The 18,514-nt window shown below is 26.7% G+C and overlaps 1 protein-coding gene across 5 annotated transcripts in view; it reads right to left on the bottom strand.

Annotated features, from left to right (window-relative positions):
• Positions 1–18,514, bottom strand: part of LOC132950750 (sodium channel protein 60E) — a 134,582-nt gene that overhangs the window by 67,023 nt on the left and 49,045 nt on the right. For all 5 annotated transcript variants that reach the window (XM_061022294.1, XM_061022293.1, XM_061022296.1 and 2 more), the window contains 3 exons: positions 5,857–6,028; positions 2,814–2,891; positions 991–1,132 (listed from right to left, as the gene is read on the bottom strand). In XM_061022294.1, the coding sequence (XP_060878277.1) occupies positions 991–1,132; positions 2,814–2,891; positions 5,857–6,028 (392 nt within the window). The remainder of the gene's footprint in view (positions 1–990; positions 1,133–2,813; positions 2,892–5,856; positions 6,029–18,514) is intronic.

The raw sequence follows: 18,514 nt of genomic DNA, 5'->3' as shown, positions 1-18,514 counted from the left end.
TAGTCGACCACCACCCAGCCTATGTATTTCAATGAAAATACGAAATTATCCTTATTATTTATTAAAAGCTATAAATAGCAATTCCGGGCTGAATTAAATTTATATTGCTTATATTTATATTATTGTTTATTTGTGTCTAGTGACATTGATTTTATAATATACTAATAATATAGTATATTATAAAACCAATGCTAGTGATAACCACATTTATAAAGATTTTAATATCATTATAATTTATTGTATAAGATATGCCTAAATAGATTTATTTTGATAATTATTATTATATTTTGTTTTGTTTTAGTATAAAGTATATAAATTTATACATGATTCAGGCCGGCGGCCTTAGAAAGCCTGCGGCCCAGTAGGACTATTCCCACTGTCCCACCTGGCCAGTCCGCCTCTGCATTTTAGTATACCTACATAGTAATATACTGGATTTGTAAAGTTCACCATCAGATACGTTTATACATTATTTAATCATCTTTAGAAGACGACTAATTAATCTAAACTTTATGTTCTTTTTCATTGTCTAATACTAATACTCCTATCCTAACGTGACAGAGTTTTGTTTTTGTGCAAATAAATTTATTTTTTTATAATAAGACTACTAAGCAAGCCTAATTGAAATACCGACAACGTAATATTCGAGACTATCAATTACAAAACTACTCGAGTCATAGTTATTATATTAGTATAACACTATAACTTACACGATTCGTCATGGCGGTCGTGGAGGGAGACTTCTTTTAATTTAAAGGTAAAAATAACTGTTATAGATTTAATATTATTATGGATTCAAATTAGGAATACAGTAATAGGTATGATTTTTTTATAAGACACCTACTACAGGTAAACGGCGAACGGTATGACGATGTACACGCAGGATGTATATATGTATATATATAATTTTAGGTTGAAAAATGAACAACTTTCATGTTGTTTTTATTTCAGCTGAAAGTAGTAAGAGATATATTTTATAAAAGTACTTACAATGTTGTAGACGTTTTCCCAATAGTCCAGTGTAATTAGCTGGAACGTAGTCAACATAGACCACAGGAAATTGTCGAAATTCGTGTAGCCGTGATTGGGGTTAGGGCCAACACCAAGGCACACGTAACCAACTGGGCAATGTCTGAAAACCACGGTAAAAAGGATTTGCCAATAAACTTTACAATAAACTAACTCTGTAATATAATTCTACTAAAACACGCTATCCATTAAAATAAGTTTTACATTAATAAAGGTTTATCTAAATAAATAATTATATTTTATTATCATTAGACATTATAAGGTACCAATAGATACATAATATTACAATTATACGAATTCCTGTCCATCAATTTTTGTAAGTAATGCATTTAGATAAATTTACTATTAGAAAAACAATATAAACCGTTTTGTAGCACATAATATTTATTTCGTACAATAATATTTGCACATAATAAATCTATTTTATTTATGCGTTAACGAGTAAGTGGTGGATACTGCGTGAACCGTGATATTCGAGTTGAATACAATATTTGTACAGCAATTGCCAATTTGACTGAATATGCAATTATATAATCGTAATTAAAACATCAATAAACCCATGTGTATGGCTTGATTGTTGTTAAAATTGTTTTTATATTTTAGATTCTGAGCGGAGCTATAAATGTATTGGTTTTACAATGATGTGCGTTTTTATTTTTTATTTTTATTTGTGTTTGTCATCACCTTTTAGGACATTAAAAATGCTTAGATTTTGTTCAACAGCATCTTATTTGATAGAAAAGAGAATTTGGTTGGTACTTTGGGGGTCAAAAGTAAAATATTTACAGAAGTTTTCAAAAGCAAATAAATAAAAAAAATTAAGAAAAAACGGGAATTTGTACACAAAATTGGTTTTCAACAAAATTGATTTTGGTTTTTGATATACCTCTCTAACAAACGGCCGTAGATACATGAAATTTTCACTGGTTGCTTATATTAGCATCTTCTATACACGATAAAATCTACACAAGATGCCTATCGATTTTCTCTATATTTATCAAAAAATACCTAACCTAACCGGAAAGTCAAATTAATTTTTTATGAGCGTTCAAAGTTAACATTTTTCCAACTTTGGATATTCACTTCATTTCTAAAATGTTTAACATTTATAGCTAAGGATTGAACATTTAAAATGAGGTTGCACATAAGTAATTAAATCTATAACTAAAAAATCTAAAAAATATACATAAACACAGTTTTTTTTTTATAGTTATTTTAAGTTTGAATTTGGACGAAATTACATGGTTTCATTAAATAGTCAATATAATAACGATTTTATTTATTTTTTGTAATTTTATTATATTAATTCAACTTACCGGCTACCGTATTAATAATAATAGTAATAACAATATAAATATAATATATAATATCCTAGATAAAATACCGTCTCCGCTCAGAATCGTTTTTCACATACAATGATATTATATCATTGAATTCAAATTTAATACCATCCATTACAGTGACCCACTTGTAACCTACTGTACAGCAATTTGACATCCATTTACCCGCTTTTCCCATATGATTTTTTATATTTGTTATTTTGAGATTTTTGCTTTAACTCTAATTATTCTTTCTAATATATGTGCATTATTCATAGTGGGAATTTATGTTACTTAGAAAACAGAATTGGGCCCGGTGCGCGTAAAAAAATCATGCACCAAAAAAACCTACCTCCACCCTCTAACCATTCGACTTGAACGATTAGTTTTATAATGGCACATTAAAAACCCCTGAAGTGAAATTGCGTGTACGAATCTTTGAAATATTTAATTTGCTTTTCTCACCTCGCCCCAGTCACGTTGCCGCATAGCATTGGGTTGCCTTCGTTGTCCGACAGCCAGTTTTGCTCTTTATTTATCCATCTGAAATACAAACAGTGTAAAGAAAGGGAAGATAAAAAAATATGCACGGGAAACACAGAAAATTGAAACCCCAGAGATTAAAAACCATAAATCGACAAAGGTACATTTCGCAGCTTCTTGGTAGGCGAATGCGGCGTGCGGTGTATGTACAGTAGGTTCACGAAAACGATACGCAAACAAACGAACCGAGTTTATTAAACGGGTTAACCTGAAGTGAAAATAATGTGTAAATAATAATAGAACAAATAAGGGCATTGTTGGGTTGGTATTATCTACAGACGTATTAGCTTACTTAAGAATACTAAAGTCTCAAATAACACATATAATGTGATGTATGATAAGACTAATGCACATTTTACATTTAAACTTAACGAGAAATAAGGTAGGTAACAATTTAGTGTCTTAATGAGATTTTATTTCTAATTGAAAATACTAATTCAGAATAAAATCGACTACTTTTGCAGGTACCGATATAAATTAATTAAATACAAATAAAAGTAGATAGGTACAATGTACATAAATATTGCATAGATCTGAAATATTATATTATTTTTGTTTTTCGTCTTACATTATAGTTATGTAAAAAACCATTATAATGTTAACAGAATTATTGCTAATAAATAATAATATTATAATCTTGTGAATAAAAAAAAAAAACAGCCAACAACAAAATAATACAATAAGGTAATATATATATTATCTATTTCTACGTTCTACGCCGTTTTTCCAAGCATTTTATAAAACACGTGTTGAACTGTAGAATAAATGTGAAAATGGGCTTATAGACCCAAATGCCGATTTTCAACCTCTGTTAGTTACGTAGAGCACAACAGTGTTATAGTGGTTTTCTTTTTATCCTATGGTTTCAAATTTATTTTGGGAACCTTTTGTGTAACGCAACATCTGGGTGCAACTTATCTTCTACGGTTGTATTGTTTTTTATTCAATGTACTTATAAGGGTTTACAAGTATATAAAGCTAATAGACGTGGTGGTTCATTAAGTATGCTGGAGTTTAGTGGTGAAAATATGTAGGTTGCGCTATTACACTGATGCCGATATCAATTTAACATATTTAATAAAGCACTATCACGTAAGACTCTGATATTAAAGATAAGGCACGCATTTGCACGATGATTCTATATTTATAATAGCGAAATAAACAAATATGTATAATGTTTATAATTTATTAGCCTTAAAACGAATTCATATTTCAATACATTGTAATATGATTGAATTTTCAATTGTAAACTGGGGAGATCTGCAAATAAACAATTATATTTAGGTACCTGAAAAAAGTTCTTTTCAATATTATCGTGTAAACTTATTGGTTAATCTTAAAAAAATAATACAAAAAAAATAAAACGATCACTTTTTTATAACTTAAAATCAATGGAGTAAAAAATTAATTAATTAATTATTATATATATTTTTTTTATGTAACGAAAATGGCTTGACTGAAATCAAAAAGTTATAATATCGAAACCACTTTTCAGTTTCTAGTTTATACAAAATATCATGGACACAGCAAAAACATTTTTATGAATTTTTCCATATTATACAATTATAAACATAAAATGGCCTAGTACTTTTATTTTGTTTTATGTGGTGCAAAGGACTGTGATGACGACGCGAAATTAAAGAACAAAAAAAAAAAATAAAACGAGCAAAAAAAAAAATGTAATGGACACCCAGAGAAAAAAATCACTATTGTCTGTTTTCTTAGTATTATGCCTTTTACTCATTCGGATGTTATTTATTTTCATTCTATTGTTGTGGACATATTTACAAAAACACTATATTTCACTGAATCTTATTTCTTTGAAATGTTCAATTGCACTGGATTTATGGCCTCTTGGCAAGTACTATCCCTTAACCGTGATATTCACTTTTTTGATTCAAGAGTAACAACCGTAAACATATCGCATCAAAACATAAATGTAATAGAAATATAAAATATTCAATTCTATTAAATTCTATTTTACATAATATCATATATTGTGTAAATGGCATATACGTATTATATGGTTAAAATAATAAGAATAAATGGTTGATTTCATATATATATACTTGAAACTTTTTAAATTTCGTAATATTATTATCTTGTTATAACTTTGCGTAGTGTTATTTAGGCATTCCATATATTTTTATGTTAAGTTTAAAAACATTTAATAATAATATAAAAGTTGCTAATATTTATGGCAATTTAAAATTTCAATTACTTACCATAACATGATATAGATTACCTACCAACATTATTTAAAGGTTATTAATATTGAGCATTTTGGTAAGCATTGATTATTGAACTATAATAATTAATTATTTTTAAGCAATAAGCATTTTATTCTTAAAAGGAACATGGTTTATATCAAACGATACATCACTCTTTGTCTCTTTATTATTATACATTTTATAGTTATATAAATTATAATGAAGTAACGGTTCAGTCAATATATTTTGTACATTGACATTTTCGAAATGTATTTATTGCTTAGAATATTAAGTAGGCATCAAACAAAAATATTTTGTTTGAAGAAATATAAATAAATAATTAATTTTAGATTTCTAACACGAATAGAGTTTTATAAATCCTTCTGCTAGAAGTTTTTTGAAAACATTTGTCTTAGAAAATTAGTAGATATTGTATGTTTAAAACAATTAACTAATTTAATAAAAATAATATTTGGCAATTTTATAGTAAGATAAGTTTTATTTTTATAAGGAAAAATTAAAACAGAACTGCGTTTCCATAGCCAGGATTAAAATAAAATCTATTAGATATTTCAAATTTAATTTTTAGTTTACTTAAAAAATTATAATGCCATCAATCATATTTTGTAAGTAATAAATAACGATGTATACGTAGATTAACGTTCTAAAATCACAAAGAAAGCCAATTAAACAAAATATGTTAACAAATATAAAATAGTTAAAATTATTTTAGTCTATAAATTGATTGATCTTACTTCAGCCAATTCACGTTGTCTTCGTTAATCATGACGCATTTATTCCGCAATTCACCCATGTACACTTGAAGCGCAAATAGAGCAAATACCATTAGACAAAATATGGTCAGTGTCATGACTTCAGCTAATTGACGAAAGGAGTGCAACAGAGCGTTGATGATCGTCTTGAGACCTGTATAATAATATATAAAACGTCATAAATGATAAATTGGTAATTTATGGAATAATAATTTAGTTGTGAGCATTGGTTTATTTACCAAAAAACCTGTATATTGTAGTGTACGCGTAATAAATTTGAAATTAATAACCAACCAACGGTATTAATTATTTCGTATACAAACAATTTTTATGTGTTTTATTATTATTAAAATTGTCTTAACTCACGTACAATATTTGTTCAAATGTTCAAGAATGAGTATAACATAAATTTATTAACAAAATATTAATATACAGCGGTTTTTAAACCGTAATTCGTATTTTTATTCAAAATTAATTGTTCACCGTATAAATTTAGTAATTATAATCATAAATAATTATACTAGATGGTTAGAAATACAATTTTTCTCGCTGTGCTGGTTACAAACTTACAAAGTTAATGTTTGCATAGTATATAATGTTTAGTTTTTTTTTAAATTTATTATAGGAAAACGAGTTTTGATAGGGTTGTGGTAACATTAATAAATTGTTTTCCCAACCATTTAATTGTATCTGAAATTTAGGGATATTTTTTTAATTTTCGATGGTTGCATATTTTACATTATTAGCTTGACTATTAATTAGAAACAATTTCATACTGGATTTACTTCTCTAATTATATCTCAATAATATTTATGATTCAACAAAAAAATCAATGTTTTTTTTCTGTCTGCCGGATTTAGTATTATATACATGATATATATATACATAACATATACGTTTGTTTAAAAAAAACATTACATTTTAAAGTAATAATTCTGATATGAAATTTTTTTTCATTAGAAGTCTTTTTTTAATAAATCTTATTTATTTTGGTAATCTAGTGAGTGTCTTTATGTCAGAAATAATAATAAATCGTCAAAGTTATGAAATTACGAAGTAACCATCGGGTAACAGACCAACTTATATGCGTTAAAGAACGTTAGAGACGTTTAAAACAAAAGACATTTATGTCTATAGATAAAACCACAATTGTTCATAGAACATCACGCAAATATTTTTTCATTAGAGGCAAAAACAAGATAATTTCCAAGGTACCTATCTAAATGAACTTTATAATAATATAATATACAATACTATATACTAATGATACCTATCATTGACAAGAAATTCAACAGTCACGATATTGTTAACGAAAAGTATCTGTGAATATTATGTTTGAAATCTTGATAGTAAAGTTTCATAAATATAATCAATAAAAAATAATTTTTTAGGTGTGCTTGCCGATTTCACATAAAACAACTTAATCCACTTTACATTTATTGACTTCATAAAACAACAATATCTGTTCTAATTTTTGTTATAAAAAGGTTTTAATATTAATAATATAAAATAATATTTTATATTATAATATATTAACTTTTGGAATGTCCCTGTTTTTAATTTGCACACCTAGAAGTAGACTTAAGCTAAATTTGTGTGCGAAAATAGATAGATATTGTTGTACGATGGTGATAGAGATTGTTGAATCTAAAAAAGGTAAACTAATATTGTCTTTAATAAAATGGTTTCGTACAGTTAAGAGTTTAAATAAAAATAAATTATTTCAAAACTATAAACATAGGTTTAAAAGATTTAGAACATAGAGATTTGTGCAACTAAGTACATGAAAATTATTTAAAAAGTATTTAAACAATAAATTGAAATCCTGCTTTATTTAAAAACTTGAAAAATAAACCAAATTCATAGGTACACATATTTCATATTGTTTTCTTGTAAAGGATATTGTATAAAAATGTTGACTACACAGTGATTCCAGAACGATATAGTATCGACACTCTGACTAATGTGACGTCCTATTACCATCATCTTCTTATTATTTTTCATAAAGAATACAACCATTTTTATAATATTTTGTTCCTGTAAATAGTGATACAAAAATAATATTTTTTATTTATTTTGCACGTACAAGAAAGGTTTTCAGCACCACGACGGCATTGTATAATATACTTATTTACTAGCTATACAATAATACTACGGTTATTTTTTCGTGGACTATACTCGACTATCCCTCATCAATTACTTCGGACATCTCCGAGAACAGTACGCTAATACGTTGCAAATGCGTATACATTAAGACGGCGATCAGTCGTAATAAACGGTATAACCAATCGGACAAGTCGCATCAAGTGCGTTATCGGTCCGTCCGATACATATGTAACAGATTGATCACCGTCGAGTATGTATCGTATTGTGTCGTATCGTGTCTGTCGTATGTCTGTTGTATCACAAGTCCGTTAAATTCTGTGCCGAGATTGTATACCGTGTTATTACCGTGTACATCTAAACATCTAATATAGAGATAGGGTTGGACAGTTTAACGTCGACTCATTATATACAAAAAACTGCATATATTGTGTGATAATTATATTTTTTTAGTCAAAAGATACAAGATGCGTTTTAAATTCAAAAACACGCGTAATACTTATATTTTCACTCTGTGACCTGCGAGTAAAAATGACCGAACAATTATTTGTTTTTTTCTTTAGTTTAATCAAGATTGTATTGGTATAAATAATATACAAGACAAAGTCTTAAAAAATATATAAATAATAAATACCTATTTGGGTGTTGGATTTTTGATAAATGACCAAAAATAAAATAAAATATACTTAGTAATAATCTATAGAAATTAAAGGTACCTCCTATCTGTAATATTTTAGAGACATAATTTAGAGTACCTTGATAGTTAATGTTTCATCTGGTATCTATAGATACCTAAAATAAAAATATCTTATATCGTGTATCTAGACACTTTTTTCCGTTATCTTGCAGCTCAACCATGAATAATGAATATAGTGCGTATAGGCATCGAGCCACCTACTCCCCTCGTCAAAGTAGTATAATATACAGTATATCATGCTATAGTTTTTGGTCGGTGGAAAATAAAACAGCTTTACCGCTGCGAGTACGACTGACATGACTTAGACGCCCCCATGGCTGTCGTATATTATATGCAGCAGCTAGAGTGATCCTTTTATCTCGCACAACTCTCGATATTCTTAACCTGACCCGACCCTGACCTATTATAGTAGTTATATAGTAGTAGTTCGGTCGAACTTTTAAGTTTGGTTAGTTTAACAATGCCGAGTGTTCTGCGATAGAAGAATCAATACGTTTGTACATAATATTATGTATATGTTACTGCAGCGAATTTCCACATTTGGCGAGTGCTGACAATCACCTAGTGAATGTCGACATACACCTACTAAATTGGTGAATGTTGAAAAATTAAAATAGTATTGACATGTACTAGTGGATGTTGACATTTACATTAGGATTTTGGTCAATATGTTGACATACACAATACGGTTTTTGTTAATGTTGACTTAGGTTACGCGTTCGCACATAATATTATAGTATAGTACTATAGTCTATACTCAGCAAGACTGGGCATTAATGAGATAAAAAGTAAATTTAATTTTAACTTTTTAACTTAACTAGTTACTATTGGTTTTTCATTAACTTAACTGCTAACTTACTAAATGTCTTTTTTAATTAACGAATTAATTTTTCATTTTAAGAGGCAAGTTAAGTTAATTTATTTTGTTTTTGATTTTATTAAATTTCACTATTTCAGTCTAATTCGTTTTCATGTCAAAAAATAATTTACCGTCGTTTAAAGTTAAAAATGTATATCATTCGAATCTAACTTATATGGAAATTCTGTATAAAGTAAAAACACTAGTCTATAATTTAGTTTTGGGTTGGAAAAAATTTAAGTACGCTAGCGTTGTATAAACAAATTAACTTTTTTCAACTTAATAAAAAGTTAACAAAAAGTGTGTATTAACTTTTAACTTAACCGAGTTAACCTATAGTTAAATTAACTTTTAGGTTTTTGTTATTGGTGCATATTAACTTAACTTAACTGAGTTAAAAAAAAAATCATTAACTTGTCCAGCCTTGATTTTAGTACTAGAATATTAGATACCTAGGTAGTCAGGTATCAGATTAAATAATATCGGAATTACCAACATTCACTAGTAATAGCGTTTACAAACTGTACAAATTTAATCAATATGCCAACCAATGGTTTTGGTGTATGACGACATTAACCGGTGACTGTCAGCACTCGCCAATTGCCAATTTCAGACATTCGCAGTAATATACCAGATACCTACTACGTATATATAATATATGCGTACGTCACCGTCGGCGGGCAATGTGGCTAACCACACGTTAAGGAATGCATATTGGTTTACCGCATGCGGACGGAAATATATTCTATATCTACCGGAACGCGTTTCAGCGTTTATTTATTCGTCAAAAGTTTCGCGAGTGCGTGCAACGATGTTCCCGAATTTTTTTGATATTAATTTTTGCACAAACGAACAGGTGCTTAGCTGCAATCTTACGTCGTTCACACAAATCATTTTAAAACAGAAAGTATTAAACTAAATGTTTATCGTCTCACTATTTTCTCTGTAGAATATAATCTATCCTATACTATAGATATACAATAAATAGGTAATAATTATAGATCATGCTTAATACGGTATTAAACACGCCATCGTAGTAGCAAATTAGCTTAAAAAACAATAATACTATTATAGGTAGGTATATTTAAAGTTTCAAAACAATTTTCTCAAATGCGATAATAATACAATATATTGGATTGAAAAAATAATAAAATGAAGTCGCAAGAAGATCATATTCAAATTTTAATACTATAAAGATAAAATATATGGCTATACGAGTACATAATAAAATGGTATATTATCGGTAGCTCAGTAGCTGCTATTGGTAACAAAAGGCATAGCTGGTGTTAAAATATTTCCTATGGTTATTTATATGACTTTTACTACCGCAGTTTTATTGACGTACGTTACACTGCCCATTGAAGGTTTTAAAGGTTTACCTCAAGCAAAGAATTAATGAAAAAAAATTGTTGCAAACCCTATTGTTTTTTGTAACTAGGTGTACTCAGAATCTAAAACAGGAGAAGCCACAATAACGGTATAATAAATTACTAATTTAAAAATTGTTCACTGTTAATATGCACGGTATCCATAGTTACGTGATGTACTCACACGCAAATGTACAATCTTTACCAAAATTAATTATACTTTATTTAAACCTAGGTTATTTCAGCTATTAAAAAAAATATGTATAGGTATAATACATTACATGTATACCTACATGATATTGTGTAAATAATACATACGTGAATTGTTAAGTCTGTGAATAAAACAATTGTTTTTTCCATGGAATATCTGAATATTAAGTCAAATTACAAACATATTGAGTAGGTAATATTGTAGTTTTTTTTATTTTTACAATGTTGTTTAAGTAAAATTATATACAGTCAACAATATAAACAGCGTTAAGTTAAAATAATAATATTAAAAAAATCTGGCAAGTATAAATCAGGTAACCACTATGTTTTACTGCAGGAGCCAGAATGTATCGAGTATACCTCACATTGAATACACGTCACTGTAATGGATGTGTTAAATATGAATTTAATGAGTTATCACTGCTTATGAATTGTAAAACTATTTCGAGTGAAAACGTTCTGACAACCTAAATTACTAAGCTAGGTATTTCAGTAATTAATTTTACTGTTAGTAATACGGTAGTCGTTTTATGGTATAAATGTAGGCATATGAAATACCTACCTAAATATTCTAACGTGACTAAAATAATGTCATGTTGTTAATAATAAAATAAATACAATGTTTTCTGGAAAAATTAATTTAACCTACCATGGTTTTACTAATATAGTAAAATAATTTACTGCAGTAGCAACATAAATATATCATAAAATATATACTTAGTATACAGGGGCTACCAGATCGTCTTCGCTGTTTTTTCTAACTGCCAGAATTCATTTTTAAACTACCAACGGCAACGATCTTCTATCAAAACAATTAAAAAATATTGATAAATAAATGACAATGAATGAAATCTAACGCACATACATCTTCAGAAATATTGCTCCTTAAAAATATCTTATTATAACCGCAAGTTTAATATTATGACGGTTAAAAAAAATATTACCAATTTCCACTTTGTTTCAACTAAAAAAAGTTACAGAGCTCAAATTGTATTTGAATAAAGTCGCTAACCAAAAAAAAAAAAAGATAAATAAAACAGAAGTGCAAAAATGTTTGTGCTTTTAATCAAATGAAGACAATCTATTGTTACATAAATTTATTCTAAATTATGTTGATTTAAAGTCAATATATGTCTATAGTTTCATTTGGATCAATATTCGAAAAATAATTATAAAATATATATTACGGGGTGCCACCATTGGACTTCCCCCTCCCGCCAATCAACCCACATCCCATTTACTTATTGTACTACTTGTAAATACAGATTGAAAATAACATTTTTGTTCAATAAAAAAAATATATATATATTATATATATTATGTTTAGCCTATAGACATACATTTTAAGACTAAACAATATTTTTCTACTGAAATTAATAATAATATGTTTTTACAATTTTGTGATTGCCTTATGTTCATATAGATTAATTTTTTAATGCTCATCAAACATTGTATAGGTATTACAATCGTTTTTCTTATCTTTATCTTATATAACGGTTTAAATCGTCTCTGGATATAACTGTCCCTGTGGGTATAAGTATCTCATTTCCTCTATACACATTTCAATAACTTCCTTTCTACATTTCCTATACATATGTATAGATGGAATTTTCCTTCCGACCATTTGCCTGTGATAGCAACATTATCAACATTTCCATCCAAATCCTATGAACATTCAATATATTTACCATTACAAAATTCAGTAATTCCAGATTTTATGAAAAATTTTAAAACTTTTACTAAAAACTATAATTACTTAAACTAATTATGAATAATAGTGTTTAAGTCAACATACAAATTATAATATATTAAATTATATAAAGTCGACCGAAAGATATTCTTTGTAGATTACCTACCATTCTACCAATTTAAAGATGTAAGTTTATGATTAACAAATACAAAACAAATGTGATTTACTAGTTATAATGAAATTAAAATATTTAATGCGTAGGATTTTTTAATATACCTACGTACCTACTTAAAATCTAATATTAATTAAATTTAAAAAGTATTCATCAATAAAAATAATTGAGAAGGTACAGTAAACATACTATAATAAATATTTCAAAGTAACTTAATACGAATATAAATAAATCAAATTTATGGATCCTATATGAGGATAGTATAGATAGCGTTGGATACATCTTTTTCATTTTCATTATTACCTACGTATGAATTATTTTGTACCACTTTATACACAGAGATATACTCTTAGAAACCCTATACCTATAGAATTTTTATTTCTGTACTCGATCTTTTTAAGGGACTTTAATTTATTTCACTAAATGTTTAATTTACCACAAAACAGAATTTACCAAAAGATTTTCAAACTCATAAACTGTTATTTTAATAAGCAACAAGTTATTTTTTTTAAATGTCTAATGTTTGACAAAGATACCGAAGTTAAAAGGGTAAAAAGTGTAACCAAACATGATTTCAACAGAGCGCCACTAAAAGTTACTCTTAAATTTCTTTGACTTCTTTGAAATTGAAAATAATGTAAAACATCACTACCCGGTACTAAGGTGAGCGAAGCGAGACGAGTGCCCAACACCCAATCTCTTTATCCTGTCCAGAATTTTAAACACGAACTTCTACTTTTAATATAAAATTCTGTAGGTAACGGAATATTTTCCTAAACATTTGAATGCATGAATATTAAATATTTAACAAATAGTTTATTATTTATAAGCATTTAAGTTTAATGACGCAGAGTAGTGCATTAAAAATACGTGGGATATAAAATAATTTCCCTACCACCCTACTCTTGTTTAAATTTAAAATATTTATATATTACGAGTACGATAATTGTATAAAGTTTAACGTTTTAAAGTCAACGTTTTTAGAAAACAATTTTACCGTTTTACATGGGAATTTGAAAAAATAATAATAATGTTCACCGTTTAAAGCAATTTCAACTCTCGAAAGATTAGTAAATAATTGTTTTCCTTATCAAATTAAATAAATATAATAATCCAGTACAACAAAAAACATTATACTTTTTTCATACAGAGTTAATGATGTATATTGTATCATAATAACGATTACGTCGTATAAAAATTGTTTAGGTGGTATACTAAATTTCGATTAACAAGATAATATACCTACTTATTTAGGTATTTTTTGTTGTTGTTTGCTTAATTTTTAGTTCACTATTTAAGAAAAGGTGTATAATTGTCATTGTTCTTTTACTTGTTCATACAATGTTTGACTATAATAATATGTGTACAGGAAAACGAACTACGCCATGTTTACGGAGATAACAGACATTTGAAAAACGAGGATGTTCTGTATACGATTGTGTTCCACCACACGAAAGTTTTCACTCTATAAAGTTATACCGGTAATGATAATGTCTGAAAGTTTTTAAGCGATGGGGACGGTCAGCGGAAACTATAATAGCTATTGTCCGTAATAACCAGCGTTTGGGTAAATTCAGCATTTTTTCAAAAATTTATTTGCTTTCATTGTTAAAGTATTTTAATGGAAGACCAAAATGATGGTTAGGTTAATATAAAAGAGCGAATAAATCAATATAAATGTATTTTGGTTTCTAGTTACATACTTTCATAACTTACAAACATTGCCACTAAGTATTTATAAAATAATAAACGAAACAAAGATTGTCTATAGGATTTTCCACATAACACTTGATAGAATTGTTTAAAAATTAATATTAATTTTCAAGGAATAAAACCAATAAAAATAAAAGTGTGTGTGTTACGTGTACGTACGAGATAAGCAAAACTTCTTACGCAGTTGTATCAACAAAAAAAAATATTGAGAAAAACATAATATTATTAATATGCATATTTTTTTTATCAATTTTAATTTGATTTGTTAGAATAAGTGATTATCGTATATTTAGAGTATGAATAAATTCAATTAAAAAAAAATATGGACTATAGTGGGTATTGCTCGGCTGCACGGTAGGTGTCGATTTGGTTGTTGTTATGAATGTGTTGATTTTAAATTCAACGATAAATCATTGTATACAATATACAAAAAACGATTCTGACAGGAGACAGTGTGACAGCTTAGGATATTTATGTTATATTAATATTGCTATTAGTTATAATAGATTGTATTCAATTTTGAAAAAACATTGAATTCTTGCATACCTACTATCCTAAAATGAAAAGTAATTTGTTAGTTACTTACAGTTGTATGACTGCTTATGTATTCAACTTTCAAGCCATAGTTGAAAATGTTATACATTTTTAATTACAAAATATTTGCAAATTTTCTTGATTTTGATGAACATTGTCAACAATTTGCACTTAAAGGCTTATAAAAAAATCATACCTATATATGTATATTTAATATTTTTAAATAGCTATATTAACAACTTATGAAAACCATTGTATTCAATTGTTAAACTTTTTGACATACCGAAAGATTTTTATCTACATTAATAGTAACGGTTGTATTGATAACCAATGTTACTGAACAACTATTGGGTTTTTTTTCATCAAAATTAACAAAATGTTTTTTAAATAAAAGTAAACACTGGCTTGATTGACTATATTATGTCATCAAAAAATTTTATTTTTACTTATTATTTTATTAGAATTCGATAAATCGATTTGTTTTGCATCATTGTTCCTTAAAAATATTTTTAAGTTTATAAACGTTTTTTTTTAGAAACTAATACAGACAAATTATCTAATATAAAACTCAGATTACCACAGCTTACTTCATGATGTAAAAATAATGTGCTTTTAACTGTGTGACATGTTCTTATTCATCATTTTTATTTTTTGTCTTAGTAGTTATAGTTTTATTGTCGATCTATTACGAGAGTGTCAATATGATAGGTTGAGAAATACTCATTTTTAATATCGGTTGAGCTTAAAAAAAATTAAAGAATTTGGTAGCGTTCAAATAATGTTATCATATCCTCAATGAGATAAACCCATATTTTCATCACTGTGTTAGACTGAACTTTATATTGAATCTCTTACCTATTTACCTCACACGCAAAAACATATTATAATAAACATTTAATTTAAAATATGAGGATAACATTTTGAACTTTTTGGAGACTTTAGTTTAATTTAATTTAATTACATATTATAATAATTATAATCTTTAATTATTATACATTCTAGACTCACAACACATAACCAAAAATACACAAAAAACATTAATTAAAATACTAAGCTTAGTAATTTATTATCTATTAAACATTCTAGAATGCGTAGGTACGTGTTACATCTTATTTGGAGTAGATTTAAAAATTAAACTTGTTTAATAATTTCTAATATGAATTGTATTTACGTACCAACTAGTATATACCAGCCATATATATCCCTGTTTTAAATTAATTATTTAATAAATTATATAATAAATTATTTTTAACTACAAAACTTTAGTTTTTAACTTATTTATTCGCAAACATATTGGGTTATTATGTTTAAAATTTTTTATGCCAAATATGTTACTAAAATAAATTGAATGTAAATAAGATTTGATACCATTTTTTACTCAAAACCTTGAAACACCAATAAGAAACCAAATAAAAAGTCTTTAATAGATTTGTAAAGCATTTCGTAGTTTAAATAAAGCAATAATAAATTTATTTTTTGCAGGCTAAAATACGAATATAAGTTACGTTTAAATTGCTTTGATATTAATAAAAAGGCATCTAAAAAGTTTAAACAGTTTTAAACAAATATTTATAAATAATGCTTATCGAGGTACCAAAACTATAACTGAAAACATTTAAAATTAGTTACTTTTTATTATAATACAGTTGTAAGTTATGAAATTTACAGTTATTATAATATTATACTATAAGTTATTAACTAATAATGTAATCTTTTTTTTTTTAATTTAAACAAAATGCGATAACTACATACATATATGTGTTAGTATTTAAAGATAAATGTAATATACTATGTAATCGTTCATCGAATTAATAAAGTAAATTAATATGAAATATATTTCAATCCACTACAAACTCTACAGAAATCGCTTTCCACTAAAAAATTAATTTAGATAATTAAATCGTATTTGTTGATTTATTGTAAAAAAAAAAATAATAATAATAAATAAACTTTACGAAAAGTAAGCACTTACCAAATTTGAAAGTTTTATAAAATATAATAAATTTAAAAAATATAGAGGTTAGTTAAATTGTTTTTACAAGAAATATATTGAATTTGAAATTTGAAAGTTTTAGAATAAAAATTAAACGCAGTAAAGTTAATTGTGTATTGCGTGTTTGTATAGTGATTAAATTAAACAAATTATCGTAAATACATACTTTGACCGAATTTTTCACAAATATTCATGGTAAGATTAGGGTGTAGAACAAGTACCTAACAATTTATTATTTTATGTGCATAGACTTTAAATAATTTGATTTAAAATTAAGGGAAATTGATAATAGTACAAAAACATAGGTATTAGTAATCAATTTAAAGGGATTCGATACCGTGATTTTCTGTTTTTGTCTAACACACGCGTGACATAGTATTTTAGACGTGTTTTTTTGCCAAACATTCCAATTGATCTATTGAAGCGATAAGAATTCTGAAAACAAATTTGAATTAGTCGTCAAGTCTACTTGAAATCGAATTTCCCACATTTTTGATATTATCCCTCAAATTCCAGAAAACGTCATATTAAAAAAAAGTATTTAAACATTTTTGTATTTCAATTTTTGGAGAAGCTAAAATCAATAAATACAAATTGTGGGAAAGTCGATTTCAAGTAGACTTGACGACAAATTCAAATCTGTTTTCAGAATTTTCATCACTTCATTAGATCAATTGATATGTTTGGCAAAGAATCCGTCTAAAATCCTATGTCACGCGTGTGTTAGACAAAAACAGAAAATCACGGTGTGCAGGAATCGTCTTAAGGGGTTGAATCATTCTTAATATAACTGATCCAACTGATTATCCATTAACTGTATACTAAGTTTTTATAAGCATACAATTTACATTATACTATACTCTAATTCCAAGTGTAGGTAATAATTACTAAGAAAATATCATTACGCATATTGGCAATATCCCTATATTTAATTAAACATAACCTTAGAACTAACCAATTTATTTTAAGTACAAAATTGAAAATACGGTGACGTACGCAAAAAATGAAACTGTAATTAATTTTAAAATGTAAAAATACATTTGTTAATCATCATATAATTCTTACCACATATTTTGTGATAAACATCAAAATGTGTATTTTAACTCTTAAATAAATAATATATCACGATATATGTCAATAAGACGGTTTAATTGAACGGAAAACATGTGTATACCTATTACCTATATTTATATAGTGTTACAGTGGTCTTGTGATAGATAATAATATGCGGTTACCTAGTAATTACCATCTTGTTTATTTAATTTGAGAGGATCTAGGGGTTAAGTGTATAATTTTTATGTT

The sequence above is a fragment of the Metopolophium dirhodum genome, chromosome 8 (assembly GCF_019925205.1).
Source record: "Metopolophium dirhodum isolate CAU chromosome 8, ASM1992520v1, whole genome shotgun sequence".
In the NCBI taxonomy this organism is placed as follows: domain Eukaryota; kingdom Metazoa; phylum Arthropoda; class Insecta; order Hemiptera; family Aphididae; genus Metopolophium; species Metopolophium dirhodum.
The sequence above is the reverse complement of the archived record's forward strand: the minus strand, read 5'-3'. Positions and strand labels throughout refer to the sequence as shown.